General features: G+C 38.3%; 1 protein-coding gene and 1 long non-coding RNA gene across 2 annotated transcripts; one reads left to right on the top strand and one right to left on the bottom strand.

Moving 5' to 3' along the window:
• Nucleotides 1-9,107: 9,107 nt before the first annotated feature.
• Nucleotides 9,108-27,277, top strand: LOC145778827 (ubiquitin carboxyl-terminal hydrolase 44-like). Its single transcript, XM_082590412.1, has 16 exons — nt 9,108-9,296; nt 9,983-10,054; nt 10,270-10,418; nt 12,483-12,639; nt 12,931-13,088; nt 13,597-14,745; nt 14,979-15,204; nt 15,660-15,858; nt 22,515-22,729; nt 22,959-23,084; nt 23,453-23,595; nt 23,810-23,937; nt 24,065-24,156; nt 24,609-24,731; nt 24,953-25,058; nt 25,192-27,277. Exons 1-16 carry the CDS (start codon nt 9,213-9,215, stop codon nt 25,416-25,418), a joined length of 3,354 nt encoding a protein of 1,117 aa, XP_082446538.1. The 5' UTR covers nt 9,108-9,212; the 3' UTR covers nt 25,419-27,277.
• Nucleotides 17,714-19,126, bottom strand: LOC145778830 (uncharacterized). Its single transcript, XR_014290471.1, has 4 exons — nt 19,025-19,126; nt 18,717-18,778; nt 18,406-18,572; nt 17,714-17,964 (listed from the first exon to the last, which is right to left on the bottom strand). It is a non-coding gene; the product is annotated as an uncharacterized LOC145778830 (long non-coding RNA).
• Nucleotides 27,278-27,316: the final 39 nt, after the last annotated feature.

The following is a 27,316-nucleotide window of genomic DNA, read 5'->3' as shown; positions in this document are numbered from 1 at the left end:
TTGAGTGTCAACTGATTGTTATCAAGCCAAGTGTAGAGTTTGCATAATTCTTTATTCATTATCGGCTGGAGGTTGCTGGTAGTTTTTTGAGCCAAATAGAGAACTGTGTCATCAGCATAGAGTACGGTAGAGTTTTCAAATTAGTTGCATCGGGAAGATCGTTTATGTAAACTGAAAACAAAAAGGGGCCAAGTACACTGCCCTGAGGAACTCCAATAGTAATATTTGAGCGAGAAGAGTTGATTTCCCCGCCATGTACATATTGCTGCCTATTGGTTAGATATGAATGAATAAGGTTTTTAACGTTTCCTCTTACGCCATAATGATTCAACTTGTCAATTAAGATTTCGTGATTAACTGTATCGAATGCTTTTTTGAGATCTATGAACACTGAGCACACAATGTGATTATTGTTTAGTTCATTTATGATATCTTTCCGAAATCCAAATTGCAAAGGGGAGAAGAGTTTATATTTTTCCCAGAAATTAGCCAAGCGTTTGTGTATGATTGTCTCAAATATTTTGTTGAAAGGCGATAAAATCGATATCGGTCTGTAATTCTGAGGTTCTTGCTTAGAGCCTGATTTATAGATAGGTATGACTTTGGCTATTTTCAAAGCTTCAGGATAGTGTCCAGTAATCATACAGTTATTAAAGACTCGGGTAAGATAAGGAGCTATTAAGAACTTGGAGCTCTTTATAATAGTCAGGGCTGCGATTTTTGCCTTTTTCGGTGACGAGGTCACTCGACACGCGCCATCACTATTCGACAAACGCCATGCCTTACGGAAAAAAAAAAACAAAACGAAAAAAAAAGGAAAATAAAAAGGAAAAAAAACTGAGAGAGGACTAAACATCGTCAGGTCGAGGAACCATCGGGGGGGGGGGGGGGGCATCACGTGATGCAATCATAAGAATGCTGACTTACGTAAACTTTCCCTCGCCAGGTACTTCAAAGCAAGGTCTAAAAGCGACGCTTCACACGAGAAACTCCCAAGGCGTCAGCGCCGCTATTTTTAACACTGCGGGAGAATGCTTTGATCGAAGTTCCAACGCCTTGCATCAAACATTTCGCAACACACGTTTCATGCTATTCGACACAACGGGTTTCTTTTATAGATGAAATAACCTAGGCTACGTTGAGTTGTCAACGTCTATGCTAGTTTGTATTTCGCCGTTTGAGCTAATTAACAACATTGCTCTGGTAAAATGACTGTTGGATACTTGCTATGAAAGTTTTTCACATGTAGAAAACAGTCTAGTTTCCGACCAGACATTCAGAAATACAGATGAAAAAAGCCGTTATTTTTATGGAAAGGAACATTTTGAACACTGCGAGAAAATGCTTTGATTGAAGTTCCAACGCCTGGCATCAAACATTTCGCAACACACGTTTTGTGCTATTCGACACAACGGGTTTCTTTTATAGATGAAATAACCTAGGCTACGTTGAGTTGTCAACGTCTATGCCAGTTTGTATTTCGCCGTTTGAGCTAATTAACAATATTGCTCTGGTAAAATGTAAAAAAACGTAAGTAAGTGACTCTGATACCACACAACTTGTGCGGTAACTCGCGGTCAAACGCTTATAATCTGACTCTTGTGACGTCATATTACTATTTGACAAACAGACGCAGAATTTTTGGTCGTTCGACAAGAAAGAAAAAATCGCAGCCCTGATAATAGTCAAGGGAATGTCATCGTATCCTGGGGACTTGTTATGCTTGAGGTCATCAATTATATTTATTACTTCATTACAGGGTTGAGAAAAACCCGGGTTTTTTTAAAAAAGCCCAACCCGCCCGGGTTTTTTTTAAAAAAACCCAGGTTTTTTTGGGTTTTATTGGGTTTTTTTAAAAAAGACGCAAAAAAAGATAGATTCATGCTTATTTCACCTCAAAACTACTTTTTACGAATGAAGTGCCTTTCACTCACAGTACATGCTTGCATAACTCAATAAAATAATGCACTAGGGTTGTTGTTGCTTGAATGTTGCATCATCCATTAATTTCAAGATCAAGTTGGATGTTGCATCATCCACTAATTTCTATACCAAGTTGATGCTACCGTGGTAGAAATTACATTATTGCATCATTTGCTTTAGATATGAAGGCAAGGAGCATTTATGCCATCATGTTTAAATATTATTTATTTATTATATTATATATATAGCAATGGATAAGCAATTAAGCGATTGCGTGGCCAATGGCCATTTAGGCAAATGCTCTGAAACAGCCATGCGTTAGAATCCAGAATCTGTAATTGGTAAATAGCCTCCTAAATTGCATTTCACATCATATATACAGACTACAGTAGAGTAGTACTTTCACCAGTTTAACTATAAGGCTTTTTTGCATAAATGAGTTTTAGTGTAGTATACACAAAGTGGCGTTACTTGATTTTTGTGTACTGTACAATATCCACTGCGTTTTCAGTTTATTCTTGGAAATTTACTTCACAATCACATCCTTAAGTCCTAATTTTTAAAGTTTGTTTTAAGTACCTTGTAGTGTTTTTGTTCATTTTTTTAATTTTCTAATAAAAACTGGACAAATATGATGCTCTGGGTTTTTTTATGGGTTTTTTTGGGTTTTTTTAAGTGGGTTTTTTAAAAAAAAACCACCCAGGTTTTTTTGGGTCGGGTAAAATAGCGACAACCCTGCTTCATTATTATCTGTTGGTTGCAGGCTGACGGAAGTAACAGGGCTAGACCGTCCATTTTTTAGAGTATTTCTGTAATTTGTGCTTATTTGTTTACCTTTGGCTAATTTATGACCAATATTCACAAAATAGTTATTCATTTCCTCGCAGATTTCTTCTAGTTTTTCTGTAGTTGTGTGATTGTTAAGAGAGATTTTGGATGGTAATTCATTAGTTTTGTTTTGTTTACGTATTATCTTGTTGATAGTCTTCCAAGTATCTGAGGAACTCCTACCCAATTTGAATATTTCTTTGTAATAAGCCTTTTTCGCTTTAGTTTTTATGCAAGTTAATTTGTTACGAAATTGCTTATATTCACTGTGTATTGTGGGATCCTTATTTTTGAGAAATTTTTGAAAAAGTTTATTTTGTTTTTTGATAAGTTTCAAGATACGATTAGAAATCCAAGGTTTACCTGATGAGGAATGTTGTTTACGTGTTTGTTTAACTTTAGGAAAATGTAGGTTTGTTAAGAAGATCATTTTAGCAATAATAAGCCATTCAATACTATTACTGCTTATTGCAGTTGGAGTTTGAAGGATAGAGTCAAGATCAGCTAGATATTTTTCAAGCCTTTGTGCGGTGATTTTTCTAATCAATGGCCTCGACTGCTCTTTATGTGATGCCGTAAAGTTTGTTTTGACCATAATGGGCAAGTGATCCGATACGTCACTTGAAATTATAAAGGGTTTCATTTTATGGGCGTGTAAACAGTTGTTGTAAATGTGATCAATAATTGTGCTGGTAGTTGTAGTTATTCTAGTTCATAGGCGCCTAACTATTTTTTTGGCCGTGGGGGCGAAAGCGTGTTTCACCAGCAGCAACGTAAATTCAGCGAAATGTCATGCAGATGGATGACGTAATTATGTCGTCACACTAGAATTGCTTTTATTGCCACACTCGGAGTTATCGCTACGTTCGACCTACCGTTAATTATTATAAACAAAACTCGATCAAAACACATGCTATGCGTCTGCGTTGGCTAGCGGTTGATGGACTGCGATTCTTTAAGCTAAGCACAACATAAAGTTTAGCAACGAACTAGATTTATTAGCATAAAACAAGAGACGAAAAGGTTTACTAAAAGGTATTGTCTGTAAATGGAATGAAAATACTAACTTGATCATACGCTTGAAAATATACCTGTTAAAAGCAAAATCATTCATGTTTACATCAATTCAACAGCACGTCACCTTGAATAAATTTAAAAGTTGCTGACATCCGTAAACGGCCCTTGAAAAATAGTTACGGAGAGACGTTTGATTAAGTTTTCGACTTGACATTGCTCCCTTTTCACTACAATATCGCAACTTATCGCAGACCAGCTTTCAAGTTTCAATTCGCTGTAATACGCCCGTTTTCGTGTTGCAGATGAAACAAAAGATGCGCATATTCCCCGCCTTTGATCGGGTTTCTATGGCAACGGTCGTGTGTGCGCCATGCAGTTTGCGCGAGTCCATTGTTGCGTTGATTATGCCGCGTGTGCGCAATGCGGTTTGTACCAGCCCTTGTTGCGTTGGTTAGTGGTTACCTCGGGCCGAGACTTCAAGTTCATTTTCACAGCAAGCGATTCACTGCCGCGACAATTCTTTGCAGAGGTTTCAACTTTCGAAAGCGACATCGAGTCTGTTTGCATGCGCATAAAGCTAAACGCACGCTGCGTCAACGTAGCAAATTATGTTGTTTTTGGGTGCATTCAACATCTGATGACATTGAATCGACGCAAAATGGTAGATTTTTGCTATGTCTCAGGCAGCAAAATCAGTCATTTTACATTGATTCAACGTCTGCAGACGTTAAATCAATGTAAAAATGACAGATTTTTTTGTCTGGTGTGGGATTGTAGCATCGCTACTCGTTCTAGTGATTATTTAGCGCGAAGCTGTTGCGGTTTGCATTTAAAAATGTTTTCCTGCTGCCGATCGCTAGTTCATCTATTGTTTTATGTATCAATGCAGCATAAAAAGTTGCTCCCACGCATAAATATGCGTGGGGGCCTGGCCCCCACGGGTTAGGCGCCTATGTTCTAGTTGGTATGTTTATTAGTTGTAACGCACCCGCAGCGGTAACTTCATCAAAGTAAAGTTTGAATTTATTGTTTTCATTATACTTTCCAAAGTCGATGTTGAAGTCACCTAGGATCAGATACTTCTGCTTAGGTTTGAATGATTTAATCAAATTAATAAAGCTTTCCTGAAAGCAGCTTATGTCGCTGGAAGGATGGCGGTAAATCGATCCGATGATAAGGAACTCATTGTTAGGCAACGAGATTTCAGCCCAGGCGTCTTCGCAGTTTTTTAAATTAAGGCGGAGAGTGTCTAAGTTATTGAAGGTTAATTTATTTGATAAGTAGATACCAGCTCCTCCTGCTTTTGTGCTGGAATTCACGTTAATTAGTTCATACCCAGGAAGCCGAACGAGACTTTCAGTGCTAGTGGTTAGTCGTGTTTCAGTCAAACAGAGAGTATATCTATTGGTTTTAAAATGTCAGAAAGGAGTTGATCTAGTTTTTCTATGTTTTTATTTAGACTCACTATGTTAACATGACATAGATCTGATGTCGTGTTAGTAAGTAATTTATTCTTTCTGTTCTAGTAAGTTAGTAAGTAATTTATTTATTTGTGTTAGTAAGTAACTTTATTCTCACTGTTTTTTTTAATTCAATTATACCTACATATCGTTGTGTTTTGTTGAAATCGCTCCTGGTGTAGTTTGGGGAAACAACCTAATTCGTACCCTGAACAATTCGTACCCCGAAAAAATCGAAAAAAAAATTAAAAAAAAAAAAAAGCTCACGGATCAGATTTTCCGCTTAAGCCTAACCCTAACTTTAAAATTTTTGCAGAAACTTCGATTAGCGACTTAAGCTTTGTTGCGGTCAGCGACTTCGGCTTTGTGCTATTTTTTCTCTCGATTTTTTCAGGGTACAAATTAGGTTGCACTCGTAGTTTGGTAGTGATGCCTATTTTTTTCCTTACAGTTGTTACACTTACAGTATGTTGAATCCTCTATGTCATATTTCAAAATGGGCCTATTTGGTCAAGCAAAGCAGATCTAGCTGCAGATTGTATTGTGCGTCTATCCGTCTATACAACCATTTTTTCAAGGACCTCTAAAAAGTCTTTTTTTTAAAACAATTAGGTTACTCTTTAATTTGTTAGAAAGGTATTTTCATACTCTTAAGCAGTGGTTTCCAACCAGGGTTCTGCAGCACTCTGGTGTGTCATTTACAATGCTTTGGTAGGCTGCGTACTATTTTTTATATTCAATTTTTATTTATCTTCAAATGGTTAGCTAAAATTGCTAATGACATTTTCATACACGATTGTTTTTGTTACATCATTAAAGACATTTTTGTGATACGGTAATGCAGATATTTTTAAGCGGTATTTTGCAGAATACTACTGTTCCGTGAAAGATCGTAAGGTGTTCCGCAGAAAAATTATTAGTTTGACTAGAGTTCCATGAAACATGGTTGAAAATCACAAGAGCTTTGGTTTTGTCTTTCTGCAATTCTTGCCCGAATATCAACTTTGTGCTCATCCAAACATTGAAAACCACTGCTGTAGTGTATATCTTGTTCAGTGGTCACAAATTTTTAGTGTGGCACTTTTCTATTTGTTGTGGCTTTGTGATGTCGCAGTCAACGTTTGTACAAGTTGTGCTGATTTAACTGTACAGTAGTTGAATGAGTAGGTGAATGCTGTTGCCTATTTTGTCTGTTAAGGGAAGAGCAGTAGCAGTATATTAAGTTTCAAACTAAATCGAAATAAATAACCTTTAAAAATAATGAAAAGGCAATATAACGCAAGAGAACAACTGCACGCCCAGCAAGCTGGTGCAAGAGAGAGGCCCAATTACGAATCTATAAGATGCACTGCCTAATAATTATACATTCAAGAAAAAATTTTCTTAAAATAAATTCAAAGAAAAATTTTTCTTGAAATAAACTTTACTTTGCTTTTTTTTATCAAAATGTTGTTTTAAAGTGGCCTTCAATTTCAAACTAGAATTGAATTGTTAGTTGTTACTATACAGTATTATTATTTTGATTTCTGAAGTTGTTATTAATTGCCTTTTTGAAGGACACTCACAACAAGTGAACTCATCTACTTTTCTACATACCGTATTTACTTGATTGTAAGCCGCGGCTTATAAAGTTTTTTTTTCATCATGTTTGCGGCTTAAATTCAAGGGCGGCTTACAATCAAAGGCGGCTTACATTTTTTCTTTTTGGCTTTTTTCTTGTCGACTTTGCCATAGATGTTTTGCCGTACTGCATTGTCTGATGCCGACAATTGTGAAGTTGTGACGTGCATTTTAAATTGTCACATGCATTCATGACGTGCATTCAAAAGAAAAAAAGGAGTTGTCAGTTTTATTTATGGTACTTAACAGTAAACAGTTTCAGCTTTGCATGTAAACAGTATTTGCGGCTTACATTCAAGGGCGGCTTACATTAATTTTTTAACACTATCACATGCAGCTTACAATCAAGGGCGGTTTACAATCAAGCGCGGCTTACAATCAAGTAAATACGGTACTGCATTAGAGCTGAAAGTTAAGCAGTGAAGCTATGAATAGGCTACCATTTTTTAATAGTCTTGGGTATGAAGCGGTTTTACGTTTGTTCCAACAACCTGCTGCAATCGAGGTAAATAATCTTTTGTCTGCCATGGGATGCCAATTTTTTTTTCTCTTCTGGAGGGTGTCGTAAGTCTAGAAAGGTTGGGATGCACTCATTTTAAGCATTCAATAATTTGGTGAACAAAAAATACCTAGTATTAATACTACAAAAAGTGCTCAATGCCAAGCAAAAAACAAGCGAGTAATTATATCCAATATAGTTATTACTTTCTAAAACAGGGGATCCCAACCTGGGGGCCATGAGCCTTTTTCAAGGGGCCATGGAACAATTTGAAAAATAATAATTACGGTACTATATAACAACACTATAACAAAATAAATAAATTTAATACAAATACTAGTAGATTTTGCCCGAATCTTCATGAAATGGTCTTTACCTGTTACTGTATAAACAAGATTTTTAATTAAAATGATGTTTCTTAATTTTTTCAAAAGGTTGAAAAAAATGCTTGCCAGATGTTTCGTCCCTGAAATCTTTCGTCCCGATGTTTCGGCCCTAATTTGTCAGATGTTTCGTCCTTAAGATCTTTTGTCCTGACGTTTTGACCCTTAAGCGTTGGATTGTTCACCCACCAATAAGCCAATATGCAATGTAAGCTGGGTTGAAACCGTCGTGAGACAGGTTAGTTTTACCCTACTGATAAACGCTCGTCTCCCGAGTCCCGACCGAGGGTTGCCGCGACAGCAACTCTGCTCAGTACAAGAGGAACCGTAGATTCGGACATTTGGTACGTGCGCTTGGCCGATCGGCCAGCGGCGCAAAGCTACCATCGGCGAGCTTACGACTGAACGCCTCTAAGTCGGAATCCTTTCTGACAAGCGATGATTTGTTTGCGCCCGGTCCGGAGCGGGCGATCGTCTTTCAGCGAAGCTGCAAAGAGGTGGGTCGGTCGCGGCCAAGGTGTCGAGGTAGGGCGCCGAATCATCTGCAGATGAAGACCGGGGTGTAAGTTGAAGACCGGGGTGTCGTGATCGCTAGAACAGTATTTCGACTGCAATTCGTTGAGAGTAAGCCTTCTGGTCTGCGATTCGTCTTGTCATGAAATGACAAGGGCGCCGCCACTGTCGCGTGATCGGGGTGTGTGTGCAGTCGCTCGGGTTAGCTATCGACTTTTCATCCAATTCAAGTTCCACTTCAAATAAAACTTCTTTTCGGTTGCGGTGTTTTGCCACTCTCAATCTCACACGCTTACCAGATGTTTCGTCTGTGTTTTTCCACTTTCAATCTCGCACTTTCCACCAAAGTAGCCGATGTTTTGTAGGGCCGAAACGTCGGGACGAAAGATCTCAGGGATGAAACACCTGGCACCCAAAAAAAAGAGGGGCCAGTGATTTTTCAAAATTTTCAAAGGGGGCCACGGTGTAAAAAAGGTTGTCAAAAAGATTCTATTTGAACAAGTTAAGAATAAGTCATTTAGTTGTATAAGGACCTTCTGATGATCCCTCCTTTAGGGATGCCATTTTTTATTTTTATAAAAAATGGATTTTTTTTCAAAACATAATTTGAAAATAAAAAACACATCACATACGGTAGTGTAAAAAGATAAAACGTACACAAGTTGTGATAACATTATTGATAAATAAACTGTTCAATTTTTTTTGTCAAATTATTTTCAATTGCAAAATATTTATGATCTCTAAAAGAAGGATCATCAGAAGGTCCTTATTCAAATAGAATTAATGTTAATATACACTATATGGTTTATATACTGTCCATGTTGTTTCAGCAAAAATATGATCTTTAAACTTTTCAGTTAGGTTTATCTGCAATTTGCCATGATATAAAACTTCTTGTTGATTTGTGACACATAAACATTTTTAAATCTGCCGTTGTTGAACTTTTATTCTTTCAACGCACGTTCCGTTATGGACAAACAAAAGAAGAGTCCTGACTCTGGGAAAAAGACTCCGGTGAAAGCGAAGTCAAGATCTCCATCAGAATACTCTAAAGTAAATTAAAGAAACAGTTTGTTTTTAGGTTTATACCTTTTCATACACGTATTCCTGCTCTGTAGTATGATTTCAAACTCTATTTTTATGCTATTGTTTTTACAATTTTTTTACCGATATCTAATAGCTACAGACACAATGTCCTAGCAAGCTTAGTGATTATTAAGAGTAAATTGTAAAACTACACCATTATTTTTTGATAATGTAACCTACCAATGAATCATGTTTCAATAAATCTCTTATTTAAAAAATTAAGTTTGACTTGTCATTTATACAATAAAATTAGAAAAAAAACGTTTAGTTTGTTCAGTTAGGTTTTGAAACTGTCACATGACCTGTTAGACTTCAGGCAGCAATATGCATTAAACTGACTATTTTTCATAAGAAAAATGCAAATCCACAGCACCACAAGCTGAGGTGGTCACCTGTAACTCAATTAATTTCTTGATCTGATCGCCACAACACTTACTTACTGGGCAAATAGTTTGCGATTTGAAACTGGTGTTTCTATAGTCAGATAAAGCGGCCAAAGTTGAATTTTCTGATTTTCTTTGTTTTGAAAATTTTGTTTTTACCATCATGATTGATAAGTTTATTCCCTCATGATCTGTTGTGAAAATTATTACTATCAACAAATATTGCATGATGCACTTTTGAATTTTGATATAACAAATGTTTTTTCTTAGGAGCTTGTATCTCAACATGAAGTTCAATATCTGACTCGATATACACGATTTCGGCTCTCAACTGAATATGAGGTATCTTGTATAATACAATGTACAGTGCATTGTGTTTGATTTAGAATTGGTCAAAAGAAATTAAAGTCTGCTAATTTATAGTAATTGTGTGGTTTAACTGTGGTGAAAACACAGCTTTTTTATTATTAAAAGACATTTCTGTTTAGCCCAAGACTGATGTAGATTGTAGATCACTAGCTGGTTCCAAAAACTGATAACATGTACTTGCTTTCCAGTTAAGCATTTGCAATTGCAAACATATCATGCGTATGACCATAGGAGAAAGGCATTCAGTCGTCAATCCACAGAAGTGGCTGTGCAGTACGTGCTTCACTACAGAGTCAGTTTGGGCTTGTTTAAGTTGTCCAAACGTAGCGTGTGGCAGGTATGGTGTTGCTTTACTAAAGTGTTTGTGTAACATCTATTATCATAATTAGAGATGTATCGATATCGGCCATTTTTTGAGTATCGGTATCGGCGAAATTTGGCCGATACTAAACATATAAAAAAGGCGTTTGCTGCGGATTTTCTACAAAAGCAAAGATATAGATTTTTTAAAGATGTAACTAACGTCACATTGATGTAGAAAAATAACAACCTGTTCAAATTTTTGATACCTCACACTCCCATGACTTCTTGCGCGCACCTTTTGGCATTGGTTGCTTGCAGTGATTCTTTCACTCAAACAAAACGTTTTGTTTCATCAGTTTTGCGTTGTTCGATTTTTAAGTCGTGAAGAAGACTCAATTTTTCCAATATTTATCATTTGTGTTTCTTTTTTAGTCTCAGCCGAGTATACTGTAAAACTTGTGAAAGTTTTTCATCCATGCGACGTGGTAGGCACTTTAACGTACACGCAAATCAGCTGATTTCGGTCAAGTGACTCAACAAGTGATATTCGATCGTCACAAGTGGTTTGGTATTGGTAAACAAATACGTTTTGACTTTGAAGTTCACTGAAACAAAATATCCATTAATTGATATGTAATATATGTAGTCAAACCCATAGCAAGAATAAGTCCATATTTTTAAGGTTTACGTCAACTCCAGAGATCAGTAGGCACAACACCTTATATTATATATACTGATTGATTCAGTGAGGATTCGTGGTCCCGTTGCTCTCATTTTTAGTGAATAGACTTGTTTTCAATTCATTCTTATAAGACATTACGTGATGAAGTAATATGTGACAAGGTTGGAAGACATTACGTCATGTATTTTCAATACAAATTGAAGTTTAAAATTTATTCTTTTGTTCATAGTGGTATGTTCATAGTCGTAATCTGCCATGACATAATGCTTGATGAGTTCATTACAACGAAAGGTGGAAATTGAATCACAAACTGATAGAACCAGCTGGATTTTTTAAACGTGTAGCAACGTAAAAACGATGCAAAATTATACATTTTTACTACCTTGGTAGTCTTGGCCTGGCAAAAGCTTCTCAACCCAACGACAAGCGCTCTTAGGTTGCACATTACTTGTCGAATAGTGTTTGTACGACTACACAAATGACTTGGTTTACATCTTATCAATTATGATAGCCTATTTGGAGAGTTTGCGCAAACCCTTTATTAATTTTTCAGAAACCCCAATTATGATGTAATGTTTCTTTCCTTATACCCCCAGTCCTCAATCACGGTGGCCTTTCATTACTAAAACCTATTATTGTGACACAACAATGCGGTTGAGATTGAATTCTTGAATCTTTAATAAATTATGCCAATTCAAACCTTTTTTTAATAGTTTATGCAAATAAGGTCAAACTTAGCATTTGATATAATTCCTTGCAAATACCAAAATTGCTTCTTTTTGTAACACTAAAGTATCGGCCAAAATATTGGTATCAGCCTAAAAAAGTGATATCGGTATCAGCCAAAATATTGGTATCGGTACATCTCTAGTCATAACATTTTGCCATTTTTTATTAGAAAGCCATGTTATGTAAAATGTTTACAAATGACAGTGCACAGTGTTAGCATGTAGCAACTAGCAATAATGTTCAGTGTTAGTGACATATATATATACATAAAAGTTCTTCTCATTAGAAATTGTTGATATTGGTGATGATGCTTTGTTTAGTTTCGGAGTTTTCTTATTCAAGTTTTGTTTCAACTTGGCGGATTGTGGTTTTAGGACTGGATTCGAATTGATGTTAACATTGCGTCTGTTTTCAGGCAATTTTAACTAATTGGCTTTGACTGCAACAAAAAAGCAAAAGCTGTGCAATCTGACCGGTAGTTGAATGAATGTAGTTACTTTTACATTTTTGTATGTGTGCCAACTCTATATTTATATGTCCCTTTGTTGCTTCAACTTGTCTGTTGTGTTGCGTCTGTAATTGCAGTGTGTTGTATATTGTTGCAATGGGTGCGAAATAAAACGTTATTATTATTACTACTGTATGGGTCTAAGAAAACAATGCTTGATAAAAGGTTTCATTTCTTAGGTACATTCATGAGCATGCTCTCAATCACTATCTCGATACCTTGCACCCACTGGTTATTGACGTCAATGAGTTGTATGTTTATTGTTATGAATGTGAAGAATATGTTTTAAACGACAACAAGTCAGGAGACCTCAAGGTTCTCCGGGAAACCCTCCAGGTTTGTTATTTTATTTGAATGTTTGTATAACAACGTCAAGCCCTGTAGTGTTTCGGCTGCATAGCCGAGTAGTGAGAGCCCGGGTACGGCACTCGAAACGGCGCCGGTTCGACACCGCTCATGAGCATGCGGCTGTGGCCTTGGCCAGACACTAAAAGGCATACCTGAAGGAAGGTGGACACGAAATTTGGCTTTCTTGCCTCCCCTTTCACTTCATATGCCTTTGCACCCTTCATATTTCATGCACTGTAGAATGATTTTACTGAATGTTTTCTTTTCAATTACAATCAGGCCATTAGATACCAAAACTTTACTGGGACGACTCGAAGTGGCCACACCCTGCGAACTGCAGCGATCACTGCAGATGAAGACGTACAGATGCGTCGTCGACTTCAGCAACAACAACTCGACCGTGATGACCGAAATATTACTGCCATATGGCACTCAAGGTTTGTTTGTTCGTCAGATTTGGCAGTCTCGTCTTCAACAGGCTGGTCTGTGGTTCCCCAGGCATGCAACAAATTAAACCTTTTTTACGTTGATTGAACATCTGATAACGATAAAACATTATAGATATTAAATAAATCTAAAATGGTTGTTTTATTGGATCAGCTTACTGTGTTACTTTGTAAATGTTGTAATCTTTCAAGCTAAAAATTTTTGATCTGTGCTCTGAATTGTACATAAAAGAAGTTTATGCAGATTTGTTTTCCAATCTTCACTTGGATATTAATAATTAGCTGCAAAGTTTACCCCTTTCTGTGTGCTCTTATTTGTTTTCTTTGCTGCACGATACGCAAAAGAAAAATACTTCACTTCATCATCCAATGCGATCGGGTAGACTAGAAGATTCATCAAACGCCTTTTAATAATGCTCTGCATGAAACTTCTGAAACAGAGGTATCGCTATAACCTTTACCGCTATAAGACTTTTATCTTGTGCTACTTCATTTTAAGGTTTGTGAGACAACGGAAGGTATTCCGACGCTGGTTGGCATTTGTCAAAAACACGAAAGGCTTGATAAAAGACAACGACAGTAGCAGTGAAAGCAACGCAATTGAATCTGAAAAATTAGAATGTGCAAGTTTAAGCTCTTCAGACCATTCTAATGAATCCATAATTCCCAGCATTTCATTACCGAAAGTTTCTGAAGACACTGCTACCAAGCGGACTTCCTCACAAGTTAATCTACAAGCACATCTATCAAACATACTCCCAATAGACACTGTTTTGCATGAGTCAGACAAAGCTTCAACGGCTCAAAGTCCTCCGCTTCTACCTACATCAGAAATTTCTTCATCTTTGCTAGAAGATTCGCTATGTTCAATCTCGGATACCAAACTCGCAAAGCCCTCTGATGGCAGTGCTTTTGATTTTTACAAAAAATATTCTCCTTTGCGAAGTATGAAAAAGCGAACGTCCGACCTTGTTGGGGTTAAACCTACTGAAGTTCTAGATCTAACCAAAGTTTTAAATTCAGAAGCCTATAAAAATAAAGTTTTGCTCTTTAAAAGCGACAGTTCGTCGACCGCTCACCAAACTAAACCCACCCAAAATTTCAAGATTTTGTTTCCGCCGTTGGGTAAAAACGCCGAGGACGCACCAATCAAAAGCGAAGATAGCAATGTGCTGGCAGAAAAAGTCACTATAAAGCCAACAAAGAGCAATGATTCTGCAATTGAGGAAAGCAGCACAAGCCTTGACCAGAAAAACGTATTGAATATTTCTTCTGTTATTCAATCTGAAATTTTTACTCCCACACCATCAAATATTGAAGATAATGAGGAAGAGAGAACTGTTATCTCAAACTTAAGTGCGAAAAACCTTCCGGATGTTGCGCGTCGTTCCTTGTTGGCTTCTTTGGAAGGACAAAGGAGATCGAAAAGAACAAACGCCGCCAGTCGATATAAAGAAATCATGAACCAATTGACCCCATCAACCAATGAACCTTTTCCGAAAAAGTTGCGAATTTCTGACGAGTCCCATTTGCCAGATGCACTCAGACAAGGCCAACCTCCCAGAAGAAGCTTACGATTGAGCATTCGGACAATGAAACTTGATAAAGCCAAAGCTGCCAGAGAAACATTGCGACAAAAGAAATTAAAGTACGTTGGAGTGTTTTTAAAACTTTCAAGATTTTTTATTGATGTGATGCTCGACTTTATTTTGACACAAGCAACCGTCGTTTGTGTCTGCACTTGTGAAATAAAAAACGATCATGCTGCTAAAAGCGAAACTAGATCTCTTTTATTGTGATTGTAATTCACGTCACGTACAGTATAGAAAGTTTCAAATTGACATAACACTTCTTGATGCTTAGTTTGATGATTTTTTTTAGTCGTCGAAAAGCTGCTTCAAAGCAACCCTTGAAACGGGAAAGGAAACGATCGAAAACGGAAAGACCATTACCTTCCCGCACGCTGCCCAACCGCAAAACTCGCATGCAGAATACAAGCAAGTCGCTGTATGATAGCGTCCCCAACCGTGCCGTAACTTCTTTAATTCCTGGCGTAACAGGATTGCGCAATCTTGGAAATACTTGCTATCTCAACTCCATTATTCAGGTGATTGTTCACTAAATATTGTGTTCATCCTAATTTTGTTTGTTAATATTTCGACACCGTTTCAATCACTATACGCCCTAGTGCAGGAGAACCGGCGAAACATAATGTTTGTCTTCCAGTCACCATACTGAGTAATATGTCGATGTTTGAAACGCTGCTCGCTTCGTTCATTGTGTGGTAAATCGATTGAAGGTATTTGGTAAACGAAGGGAGCCCGAGAAAGAATTGCACTGAGTGCCCTACCCATAACAAGTTGCTTAAATTATTGTTACAATGCCTGAAGATGGGTGAAGGGAGAATGATGAGAGAAGCTCGTTTGTAAGTTTGGATCCGAATCCAAGCTCTGATAAGGTGTACAGGGAATCTCTACGTGATACGCAAACTGAAACATTACCATTCATGCTTTAATTTTGTAAATAACTTAATGTTTTCAAAATTTGTCAATATTTCGTTAGGTTCTCGGTCATCTGCAAAAGTTTCGGAGGTGTCTGTTGGCTGTACGCGACTTAGAGATTGATGAGACTTTTCCTCTGCCAAGTCAAACAAAAACTGCTGCCGCCAAGTTACGGTCTTGGAGCCGCCGGTCAACCATTGAAATGTACGAAAGCCAAACCTCCCAAACGATCTCGAAGCGTTTGCTAAGGATGCAAGCAGGTTTGTTTGTTCGCTTGTTTAATGGGCCTACTTTAAGGGGACACTCTTGATGGAAATAAATTTGTTTGCATTTAAAAAGCAGTAAATTTCATCGGGATTCTAAATATGGTAAACTTTTGACTCTATTCAATGTTTTTGTGTGTTAAAAGTTGCAGTGATAAATGAGAGTAATGTAGCGTGTGTTTTGGATAGATGGTTATTTATCTTTGTTTGGATGCGAAACAAAACGTACATAAAATAAAAACGTACAGTGTGTTTCCAATGAGAGAGTGCGAAAGACCGTAACTCTAAAAAGGCGTAGGAGGCCGTTGAGTCTGCACTCTCTCATTCAAACAGTTATACGAAAGCAAGTATTATGAATAGCAATTTTACAGCCTCGACTGGCTGGCTAAAGCTTGTTAGACATCCTGCTGCCTTGCAGGAAATACCTTATTAGGTGGTAAAGGCTAGGCCCACCACCTATAACTGTGGTTAGTGTCAGGATGGGCATCCGGCTGGATTTTCGTCTTTAAATATGACTTTTGTAGACCTCGAAAAATCTTTTGATCGAGTGCCGAGGAAGGTGATCTGGCGGGCCATGCGTAAACTGAATGTTGAGGAGTGGCAAGTATGGATAGTACAATCAATGTACTTGAATTGTAGGAGCCATGTGCGATTGTGCGTGTTGGAGACGGATACAGTGACACTTTCAGACTGGGAGTGGGTGTACATCAGGGTTCCGTATTGAGCCCACTGCTCTTTATCATCGTCCTGGAAGTTAGCCCTGTCTCTTGAGCTGCGCACTGGCTGCCCTTGGGAGCTGTTGTACGCTGACGACCTCGCCATTGTCGACACCTCATAAGAGACACTTGCTGACAGACCACATCTTGGAAGAAGGATGATGGAAACAACGGACCTAAGAGTGAACATAAAAAAGACCAAAGTAATAATTTGTGGTCTCAACATGAACTCACTGAAAAGATCGGAAAAAGCATTCTTGCTCGGTATGCCCAAGTGGAACCGGAAAAAACTCTATCTTCTGCACTTATTGCTCTCATTGAGTCCACAAGAATTGTAGTGAAATAAAAGACCCACTCAGACCGAACCCACATTAACTGTGCCCACGGTGTAAGGGCACAGCAAATAAGAGACGTTGGTAAAGTTCTCCAATTGGATTTCTTAGGTCAGATATGTCAACTTTGCAGCACAGCGGGTTCAAGGTAGACCAAAACTTTCTTGGAAAGAACTTGTTAAGTGTGACCTTTTAGCCCTGAGCATGGAGTCTGCCAACGGCCGAGTCAACGGACCTTGGTGTGTGGAGAGGAAAACTTCGCCCTCGACAGACAGGCGGGCCACGCCCTCGACAGACAGGCGGGCCACACTGTTAAAAAATTTTACTGTCCTTTGGACAGGCAGCAAAATAACTTCCTAAGTAGTAATTTTATTTACTGTAATGGAAGTATTTTTACTTCCGTTGACAGTCATATTTTTAATGTTTCTGATCAGTAAAAATACTGCTCTGGATAGTCATTTTTTAAATGTTTCTGATCAGTAAAATTACTGCTCTGGATAGTCATTTTTTAAATGTTTCTGATCAGTAAAATTACTGGTCTGGATAGTCATTTTTTAAATGTTTCTGATCAGTAGAATTACTGCTCCGGATAGTCATTTTTTAAATGTTTCTAATTAGTAAAATTACTGCTCTGGACAGGCAGCAAAATAACTTCCCGAATAGTTTTTGTGACAAACGGCATTATGAGAGTAAAATGACTTTCTCTACAAGTAAATATTACACACGTGCACTTGCAGATATAAATTTATTGTGTACAGCAGACCTCACTGGCGACAATGTTTCACAATATATTTTTCAAGATGTTACAAGTATAGCTATTTGTTTGATGTTTCACGAACACGTGAATTCGCTTTTTTAACTGCAGAGTTCAGCCGAGGCTATATTTCGGCGAAGCATGAAGCAGCAGCGACTGAACAGTGAATTTCTTGACTTGCTTCAATCTTCATAACAAACATCCCTGCCGAAGCATGACCTCGTTGCACAGTCGGAGTACTTTAGGGTGCACATCCCACTTTTTCTTGTCATGACGGATGACCCCAATGCGAGCAAAGTATCTGAGGAAACAACACAAGTTATATCAGTGGATCTTTTCAAATTTGACCGTGATATTTAGCAATGTTTGTAACTACACCACAATACCATCGTGTAGTGAAACCTTCAAATTGATCAGAATGCGTTGTCACTTCCACAAACCTTAGAATAATCGTCATCCTCTGGAGTTGTGGCTTGGAACTTGCGTACATAACTAGTATTAACAGTTTAACACCTCTAATAATCAGTCTGGATGGCCGAGTGGGGTAAGACGCAATCCCTCCGGTAATGGGTGCAGTTCTTACTAGCTGTAGTAGAGAGACACTGTCAAGAACTTCGTGGATTTGAATCCCACTCCAGACCAGCTTGTCACTGGTATGAATGACTTTGTAAAGGAGGGAGTTCCATTATTGTTATTCCTTAGCTCATACATAAACAATTAAACACATTACAGGTTTACATACCTCTGTATAAACTCCAGACTTGCAGCTGCACTATCTGGATATGACATTGCAAAGACGTAATATGAGCAGAAGAAGTAAGCCAGCGCTACAAAAAAACGACTTGGTTTCCATTGCAAGGTTGCCTTCGATGAATACGAGAAACTTCACTGCACTGGCAAGAGTGGGCCCTGCAGATGCAATGAGGCACAAATGAAACTACGAAGACTGAAATTAGTGCATATTTACATTTACCAACTTCATATTTAGGTGAGCAATTCAAAAGTTCACTTGTACATCAGTCAAAATTGTACAAACGCTCATTCACAACTTACCAAAACACACAATTATTGGATGCTGGTACACGAGTTTCTTCAAACTGGGAGATAGCTGAATCCTACAAATTGAATTCAACATTTTTAAGATATTGAAAATCATACAAACATTGTCAAACACTCATATAGCCGCTAAGAAGGCAATGAAATAGAATTTATTAGCAGTAGTAGCATGGTGTTCATATCACACAAGTTATATAAGCTATATATAAATTTGCAAAGTATGTGTCGGATGTTCTTCCGGGAATGGGAAGGTTGGGTATTAAAAAATCTGTGTTTGCAAGTAAATAATAATAGATGTATGTTACCTCAAAGCATTGATAAATCGCTGAGCAATCTTCTTTAAAATATGTTGTAATCAGTTCCACTAATCCCACTGAGATGGCAAGTTGTCTCCCAGCCGCCAGTTGTCTCCCAGCACATCATAAATGCACAAGGATAATATCCAAGTATCAAGTTATTCAATGAAATGAAATACAACACATTCTCAGGAAAGCATGAAAAAACCTAAATTGGTTTAAAACATGTATTATGAGACGTTGTCACGAATAATACCGGTAATAAGTACTGGTCCTCTTCCTGTAGCCTAATGGGGATTTTTCCTTCTTGATCTTTGGCCAGGGCTGAGGGTCTATTGTTTACCACCCTGGACCTGCTGCTCAAATTATTCACGCTGGTCACACACGAAAGATCAGCCTACCACAAGTTTTATCACCACAGCTCGATAAACCACTCAATTATTTAGTTCTCACTTTTTAACAGTCCTGGGCATTGACTAGGCCTATAAACTGCAACTGACGGCAGAGGTTTCACTCTGAGGTAAAATGGAGTTGCATCTCAAATGTCGTTACTCCCTGGCTACTCATTGGCAAGGCGTAGCACCAGATATGGCAATTTTCTCATTTTGAAGACAGTTGCAGCAGCCATGCCTAGTAATCTTTTGGCAGTGGCTACTTGACCGGCGCCGGTCTTTGAATCTGAAACACTATTTGACCGGTCATGACATCACTAGCCTATACAGGCACCTTTTTCTCTTACAAAGCAAAAGACGAAAAGCACGTATATAAGACATAAGTTCTAAATTCGACAATTTTATTCAACTTGATCTGTGGCACATGCGATACTTCGCCGACTCCTATTCTAGAGGGAATGAGTTCGATACTACCCGGAAGCATTCTTTTTTTTTTAAACTAAATTTTGACCCAAAGTGCATTTTGTAGTCAATTTTTAATTTGAGTTGCATTACATTTACATACCATTACCATTTTTTTAAAAGAAGCATTGTATATAACTAACTTGTTGAGAGCAAAAGTGTAATGCTTCGTTCGGCACACACGGTCACATCATTCAATCATTTTATTTTTGTCATTAACGCGTCCGGGACGAAAAAGATACTAACTACAAAAATCGATATAGACCTACCAGCACGTTAATGAACGCGAAAAGGTGGCAAAACCTTGAAAGGTTTAAAACGTGCCTGAATGAAAAATTATGTAGTAGGCTATATATCAGTAGTTAGCACGGCCACAAACGGAAAATTACCCAGTAAAATTCTCAAATTCCAGCAAATTAAAAAAACTCTAACTTTATTACTCACATTTGCAAAGACATAAGAAATTGGGCTGTAGGCAACTGAAATTAAAAATTGACTACAAAAATGCACTTCGGGTCAAAATTTAGTTAAAGAAAAAAGAACGCTTCCGGGTAGTACGTATCAAACTCATTCCCTCTAGAATAGAAGCCGGCAAAGTATCGCACGCACCACGTACCGAGTTGAATAAACTTGTTGAATTTAGAACTTATATACACGCTTCTCGTCTTTTGCTTTGAAAGAGAAAAAGGTGCCTGTATAGTGATGTCATGACCGGTCAAATAGTGTTTCAGATTCAAAGACCGGCGCCGGTCAAATAGCCACTGCCTAATCTTTTTATAGTACAATTCCAACACTGGATCTTCCAATCCAGAGTCCGAATGCTAGAAGCTACTACAACAGAGCTCGACTACTTCAACATTGTGTGTTCAGTAGGCTACAATACTGGTATACCGGGAAGATGTGTTAGGTAGTTCTTCACATTGACTCAGGGGTGCAGTGGTTAGAAAATTGTAGGGAGGGGGCAGAGCCTCACTGCATTGACTGACAGACCGACCTGCCTGATCTAAGTCATTGTTGTTCAGTGCATATTGCTTAACTATGTAATTTCGTAGCAGTATAATGCACTTAACTTACTAAAAGCATCGAAATAAATTAATTTCAATGGTACGCTATTGTTCTCATTTGTCCATGGTAAACATAAAAAAAATCAGCAAAGATACCATTTGTAGGATTAAACTTGTTACCAGGTCAGTGATACAGGTTTAACGATGCTACTTTTGCTATTGACACGCTTCCTCTGTCTATCTGAAACTTATGACTGCAACAAAACCAGCTGTAACTAAGTTACTGCACTATTCCTGCAACCATGCTTGATGCTTGCATCATTGCACATGCTCAGTTGTCAGACTCAGTGTTGCCAGATGCTTAGCACCAAAAAGTAAATAAAATTTCACCAGATTGCATACAACTTCACCAGATATGTAAAACACCCTAAATAAAACAATTTCGCCTAAAAATACAAATAGTTTTTAAGACATAAGACACTGCCGTCACGCATGCGCAAACCTCTTGCAAAACGTTTTCTATACGAGCGGGGATTTTTCGCTTAAAAGTTTAAAAAAACTTTCTTGAAAAAAATAGATTGGGGGAAAATTTCACTAGATTTCACCAAAAAGTTTTCTGGTCCCAAAGTCAAAAAATTTGGCATCAAAGGCCTCTAAAATTGAATTTCACCAGAATTTTTTTAAATTTGTTATCCTATTTCCCCATCTGGCAACGCTAATCAGACTCTGCAAATTCTGAGCGGGAAGGCGGGAAATTGAGCGCGGACCAGGATAACATTCGCCAGCCCATTGGCTGACGACTGATAAGTGATACTAATTCTCGGGTTTTAGTCAGAGAGTCGAACCGTTTGACTATAAAACTCGGGTTCGGGTCGACTCTCTAGTACTTTCAGTGCATTTTTAAGGAACCAATATTACAAACAATTAAAACATTTTTGTTGGAAGCCCGTGAGTTCGGATCTCTAGCAAACTTTCCTTCCAGTCATGATTGTTTCAATTAACCCACGAACTCTATATTGCTGGCCAAGGTAGCCTATATCAGATATCAAAACAGAAAGGCATGACATAACGTAGCATCCCACTGTTTCGAGAATGTGCTGGTGTGACCGTAAATATGTTGACCGGAAAAAAGGTTGACGTTTCGTAGAAGTGCTAAATATATTGCTGCACAGGAGTATAGTAGCCTAATCGGACTAAAATAACGGTGTTAATAAAATGTCACTGCCCATGTAGCCTACCGTACCTATAGTACAATTACTGCCAATGCAAGTTAAAAAAAATATATAGTGAAATTTTACTATTTTTGTCAGTAAAATTGCAAAACACTTTCACAGACCAGTAAATTCACTTCCAAAAAAGAAGTGAAATCATCTACTACGAAAAGAAGTAAAATTTAAAACTGCTCAATCAGTGATTCTACTATATTTGGAGTAAAAAAACGTCTTTGTCTAGTAAATATACCACAAAATGGCCAGTAATTTCAAGTACTGTAACAAGATAGTAATATTCTACTGCTCTTTTGACAGTAAAATTACGAAAATTTTTAACAGTGCACGCCCTCAACATGAGAATGAATTCATGGCCTGTATAATCAAAATTGGTTGATGATGATGAATTTCTTAACCGCTTTTTATTTTTAAGGTTTAAACGGAGGCAGAGAGACCCGAAGTCCTGACAAAAATAAAAACGGGGATTCCCCCTTCAACACAAAGCGAAGACTGATGGCGCAACCGAATTCCCTTTCTCTTTGTCATGAACTCCATGATCTCTATCACATCATGTGGTCAGGAAAATGGAAACTGGTCTCTCCGTATCATTTCCTTAGCTCGGTCTGGCAATTAATTCCTTCTTTCAGAGTAAGATTGTTTTTATGTGAAAAAGCGTGACTTTAAATTTGACTTTTTTTTTTGCCAGAAACTTTGTGTTAGCGCTTCTAAATCCTTTAATTCTAGTGAACATGTTTTATAATTTTATTGAATGTTTGACCATACAAAGTGGCAAATCATTTGTATTGTTATGTACAAGTATTATTATTATCGTTGATAGAAACCTGACTGTATATTTTACTCTGCTACTCCATCCCAGGGCTACTCCCAGCAAGATGCGCAAGAGTTTTTATGCGAACTTTTGGACAAAATAGTATCAGAGTTGGAACGTCGGCGACGAACGCAGGCCAGCAAAGCTGAACGCCTTGCCGCCAGGATATCAGGGGTTGGTTGTGAGACCATCATATTATGTTGATTTTTGGTGCTCATATATTCCTTGAAACAAGCGTTTGGTGTTGTTGGCTATCTCGACTTGTTTTTCCAAAGCGCTCTAACGTTCATTGTATGCTATTATTAACTCATATCCCAATGTCACCAGCAAAAAATCAATCGTCTCTAAGAACTCGAAAAAATGTTTGCCTAGGCTACATGCGATGTCTCGACTGAAAACTGGAAAACGCTTGAAAAGCATTGCAAAGTGACTATGCCGTGGATTGTCAACTATCCTTGCACGTTGTGTCAAATTTTCTTTCGATTTTCCCGTAAAATATACTTTTTCAACTTTGATGTATTTCACTATAATTTCCTTTACAGATTGTCCATGCTGTATTTGAGGGGCGTCTCCACAGCCAAGTACGTTGCCAGGAATGCAAGCAGGTGTCCAGCACATTTGAGCCGTTTTGGGACTTGTCCTTGGAATTTCCTCAGAGATATCACAGTGCTACCAGTAATAGCTGGTAAGGATCTCTTTAGTGCCTCATTAGCGCACTTGCTACCAGTGCTGCCGGTTTTACTTTGCTGATGTAGAAAAAGTTTGCAATGTGGAAGAAAATGTTACGGAGCAGCTGAAAAGTAAATTTAGTTTTGTCCTCTTGTTTAATTTAGATATTTTGTTATTAGTTGTTCTGATTACATCATGTTATGTAATAATTACACTTGAGTAATTTGCAGGAAAAACTCCAACCAAGGCTGCAGTTTAACCGAAATGCTAGATAAATTCACTGAAGCGGAACGTTTAGATGGAGGCCGGGTGTATAATTGCAGTTACTGTAACGGGCTGCATTGCTCTCAAATGAAAGGTAAGTGTTGAGTCCCCTACCAGTGCAACTTCAACTAAATATCAATTGTAGTCTATTGTCTGAACTTGCAGTAGCTAACTTGTACATTTGAAGCAATAGCTGTGTTTACTCTATGAAACCTCGGTAGATGGTACGCGAAGAAGACGGCTGTCCAACAGGAAACCTCCATCAAAACTCTCGGAAGCGGAAAAACAAATCAAGATAATTGAACTTCCACAGGTGCTGCGGGCGTGATATTCATTTCTAGATAGATATTAAACAACAAGGTCTTATAAGCGTTTGATTTGTAATAGTTAGCTGTCAATTAAATATTCAATCTTACCTTTGAACTTTGAAAAATATCACTCTGCCAGTTGTTCCAGTGAGCATTGTATGAAGTTGAATTAATTACATTATCACAATCTTAATAGAATGCCTCTCTTGACTGGGTAGACGGCGATAAGATGCCTCAAGTGGCCATCTCAAGACCGGATAAAATTGCTCTGAATTTCGTTCCCACTTTTGGCATTTCGGCAATAAGGGAATGGGTTGAAATGCTCGAAGTTCAGTGTCAACACGGTTCACCTAAACAGTTTATAAGCGCACCAACCCGGCCCGAAAATCAGCCCCTTTTTCATCATTCAACACTTAAGACATGTTTTAAATTGCTCTTCTCTCAAAAAAAATTACAGATTCTCCGCTTCCACTTGAAACGTTTTCGCTGGAGCGGCCGAAACAACCGAGAAAAGATCATCGTCCCTGTCCATTTCCCCCCGGAACTCGACATGAAGCCCCATTGCTGGATCGAAGCTAATGTAAGGGAATGGACTGCTAGTGGACAATTTGATGAAGTTTTATCACACACCACACCAGTGAAATAATTTACTTTCAGAGTGACAGGCTATTTAGTATTATACAAAAGAACGTTGTACTCTCAATTATTGTTGTATTCAATTCCAAAAGAAGTCATAAGCTCTGTTTCTCGCTTACTACCGGCACTATCGATTGTGGTTTAGAAATTGAATTTTTTTTTCAGAAATATGAGGGAGGTACGATCTACGACCTGAGCGCTGTGGTCATCCACCATGGAAGGGGATTTGGTTCAGGTCATTACACCGCTTACTGTTGGAATGACATTGGAAGTAAGTTTTGGTTTCAGTTTTCGTTATTTTTACATCTCTTTTAGAATTGCTTTCTGGTCGTTTTCAGCATGTGTCTGTATAAACGTTTAAGTGATGCCAGAAGTTTTACATGATTTTTACATATTTGCTTTAGAATTCTGGGTTCATTGCAACGATTCCAACCTGGAGCTGTGCTCGATTGATGACGTCATGGCTGCGCAAGCGTACATCCTCTTTTATTCCCAGCGCGGGTTGGACCCGCACCCCCACGTCTTCACCCCTCCGTCTACACCGGACCTCAGCCCCCCAATCACTCCAAACGCCATGAATCCAGATGAGCCACCGTTTGATCTAACTTGTGATGGGTCGGGGAAAGGCTGAAGCTGGAAGCATCCGTCATTCTTACATTGATTTGACGTCAGTGGAGTCGATGTAGAACCAACCGAACTGGCCTAGTGCGAGATTTGCCTTGAGAGTGCCGCGTGATATCCCATGAAGAGATCGGTGCTTCGTGCAGGAGAGCTGGGACTTGTAGCTTAATCTCCGTTGGAAAATAAATTGAATTTATGACAGAGGCGTGCAACACGTTGCTTGTGGGATCTTCTGTAAAAACAAAATTTCAAGAAAAAAAAAACGCTTATAATGTACAACAAATACTTTCCATTGTTCTGAAGCTGGCAAAGTAGCTCAGTCTTACCATGACCTGGACCATTACTGCAATTATGTGATGTTGTCGATGGATGGTTGCACGCCTCTTTCAAGCAACTGCTTTAAGAATTGTGTGAAAGATGCATAGGTTTTGTAGCAGTCTCGCATTGCGCTGTCGAGTGTCTGCAAACGCCATTTCTGTAAAATTGTAGAAGCGGGCTTTTTTCACTGCGCCTGATACTTGCTCCGGTCTAAATCTCCCGGCGGCCTTGACATCCCAAACTACTGCGCCGGTAGGTCATGTTTGGTCGTCGGCTTCCGTAAGCCAATATTTCTCCACTCCGTTGGTATTTCCATTTTTGTTTTCTCCACTCGCGTTCGTATTTCAATTTTTTTCTCCACTCGCAACCCTTTCTTTACAAACAAGTCAAAGTCTTGCAATAGATCGAGTTTCGCTTTTAGCGACATGATCGTTGCTTACTTCACAATGTAGATTTTAACGACCTCTTTTAGCCTGATGCTGCGAGTTCGTTGTGGTAGCATCAGGCTAAAACAGGTCGTTAAAATCTACATTGTGAAGTCAAAGTCTCTCACGCCGACGAGAAATATTCCTGATAAAAGTTTCGCAATATGTCTGAGTAGAAGCTTTGATAGGTAGGTCATGCTTGGTCGCCGGAAAAATAAAGGAGCTTGTTAGCCTGAAGCTTGTGGTGTAGGATGCTCTTACGATCGTGTTTATCCGAGCTGCCAAATTTATTAATTTGTAATTGCCAAATAGTTTCTGGCAGCTGTGCCTGAGTTGCAACATATTGTGCTAACTAATTGAGCAAATTTCGTATGAAAATACATGTTTGTGCTGTAATAAGAGGCTGTTCAAATGTCACGTGACGCAAAATACAGCTCACTTGAAGCTTTCCCTCAGGGCATCATATGTTATAATATGAACAGCTCCACTAGATTAATGGTCCACTTGTGGTGAGGTATATTGCTGGCTGCTCGAAAGCCGAGAACAAAACTTACATTTAGTTCTATTTTAACATACCATAGTTTTTCAAACAATGCAAAGGTGTATGTATTCACCCTGGTCATACAACCTTGCGGGCACTATTTTTTTGGATCACCGTCATTTATCTTATGCGTGGCCTGATGTTGCGTCATCACACCAGCTTTGCATCTCCACGTAGTGGCGCCCTTGGGCCATAAAACAGATTTTTACTTTCTCGGCGTAACGCTCCGATGGGAATTTTCTTTTGGTACGGATGCCTGAAATAACCGGAAGTGATTGCAAATTTTGTATTTCGACTATTTTGTTCAGTAAAGTGGCATTCTTTCAAGTAATAGTGTGACAACCGATCTGCAGTCATCGAACAAAGAAAAAGTCCAAATCTCCGTCTGATGATAAACTCCAAGGGCGCCACTTTGCGGAGAAACACGAAGTGGATATCTTGCCAATTCTTTATCTGCTGTCATTAACCTTTTGGTATAGGCCAGTTTGACAATATCATTCCGAATTGTATAAAATCATCTTGTATCATGTCATTTCATGAACCAGTCAGTAAGAATATTTAACTATGAAACTGTATTTCCGAGAACATTACATTTTCGTGTTAGACAATTTTAAAAAACGATTG

The sequence above is a fragment of the Aplidium turbinatum genome, chromosome 10, assembly GCF_918807975.1.
Source record: "Aplidium turbinatum chromosome 10, kaAplTurb1.1, whole genome shotgun sequence".
In the NCBI taxonomy this organism is placed as follows: domain Eukaryota; kingdom Metazoa; phylum Chordata; class Ascidiacea; order Aplousobranchia; family Polyclinidae; genus Aplidium; species Aplidium turbinatum.
The sequence above is the reverse complement of the archived record's forward strand: the minus strand, read 5'-3'. Positions and strand labels throughout refer to the sequence as shown.

Excerpts from the sequence above, each read along its gene's own strand:
- LOC145778827 (XM_082590412.1), top strand. The coding sequence starts at position 9,213 with ATGGACAAACAAAAGAAGAGTCCTGACTCTGGGAAAAAGACTCCGGTG. Across the intron at positions 10,055-10,269 it reads GGCTCTCAACTGAATATGAG|TTAAGCATTTGCAATTGCAA; the intron begins GTATCTTGTATA and ends CTTGCTTTCCAG. Across the intron at positions 15,859-22,514 it reads TTTGCTAAGGATGCAAGCAG|GTTTAAACGGAGGCAGAGAG; the intron begins GTTTGTTTGTTC and ends TTTATTTTTAAG.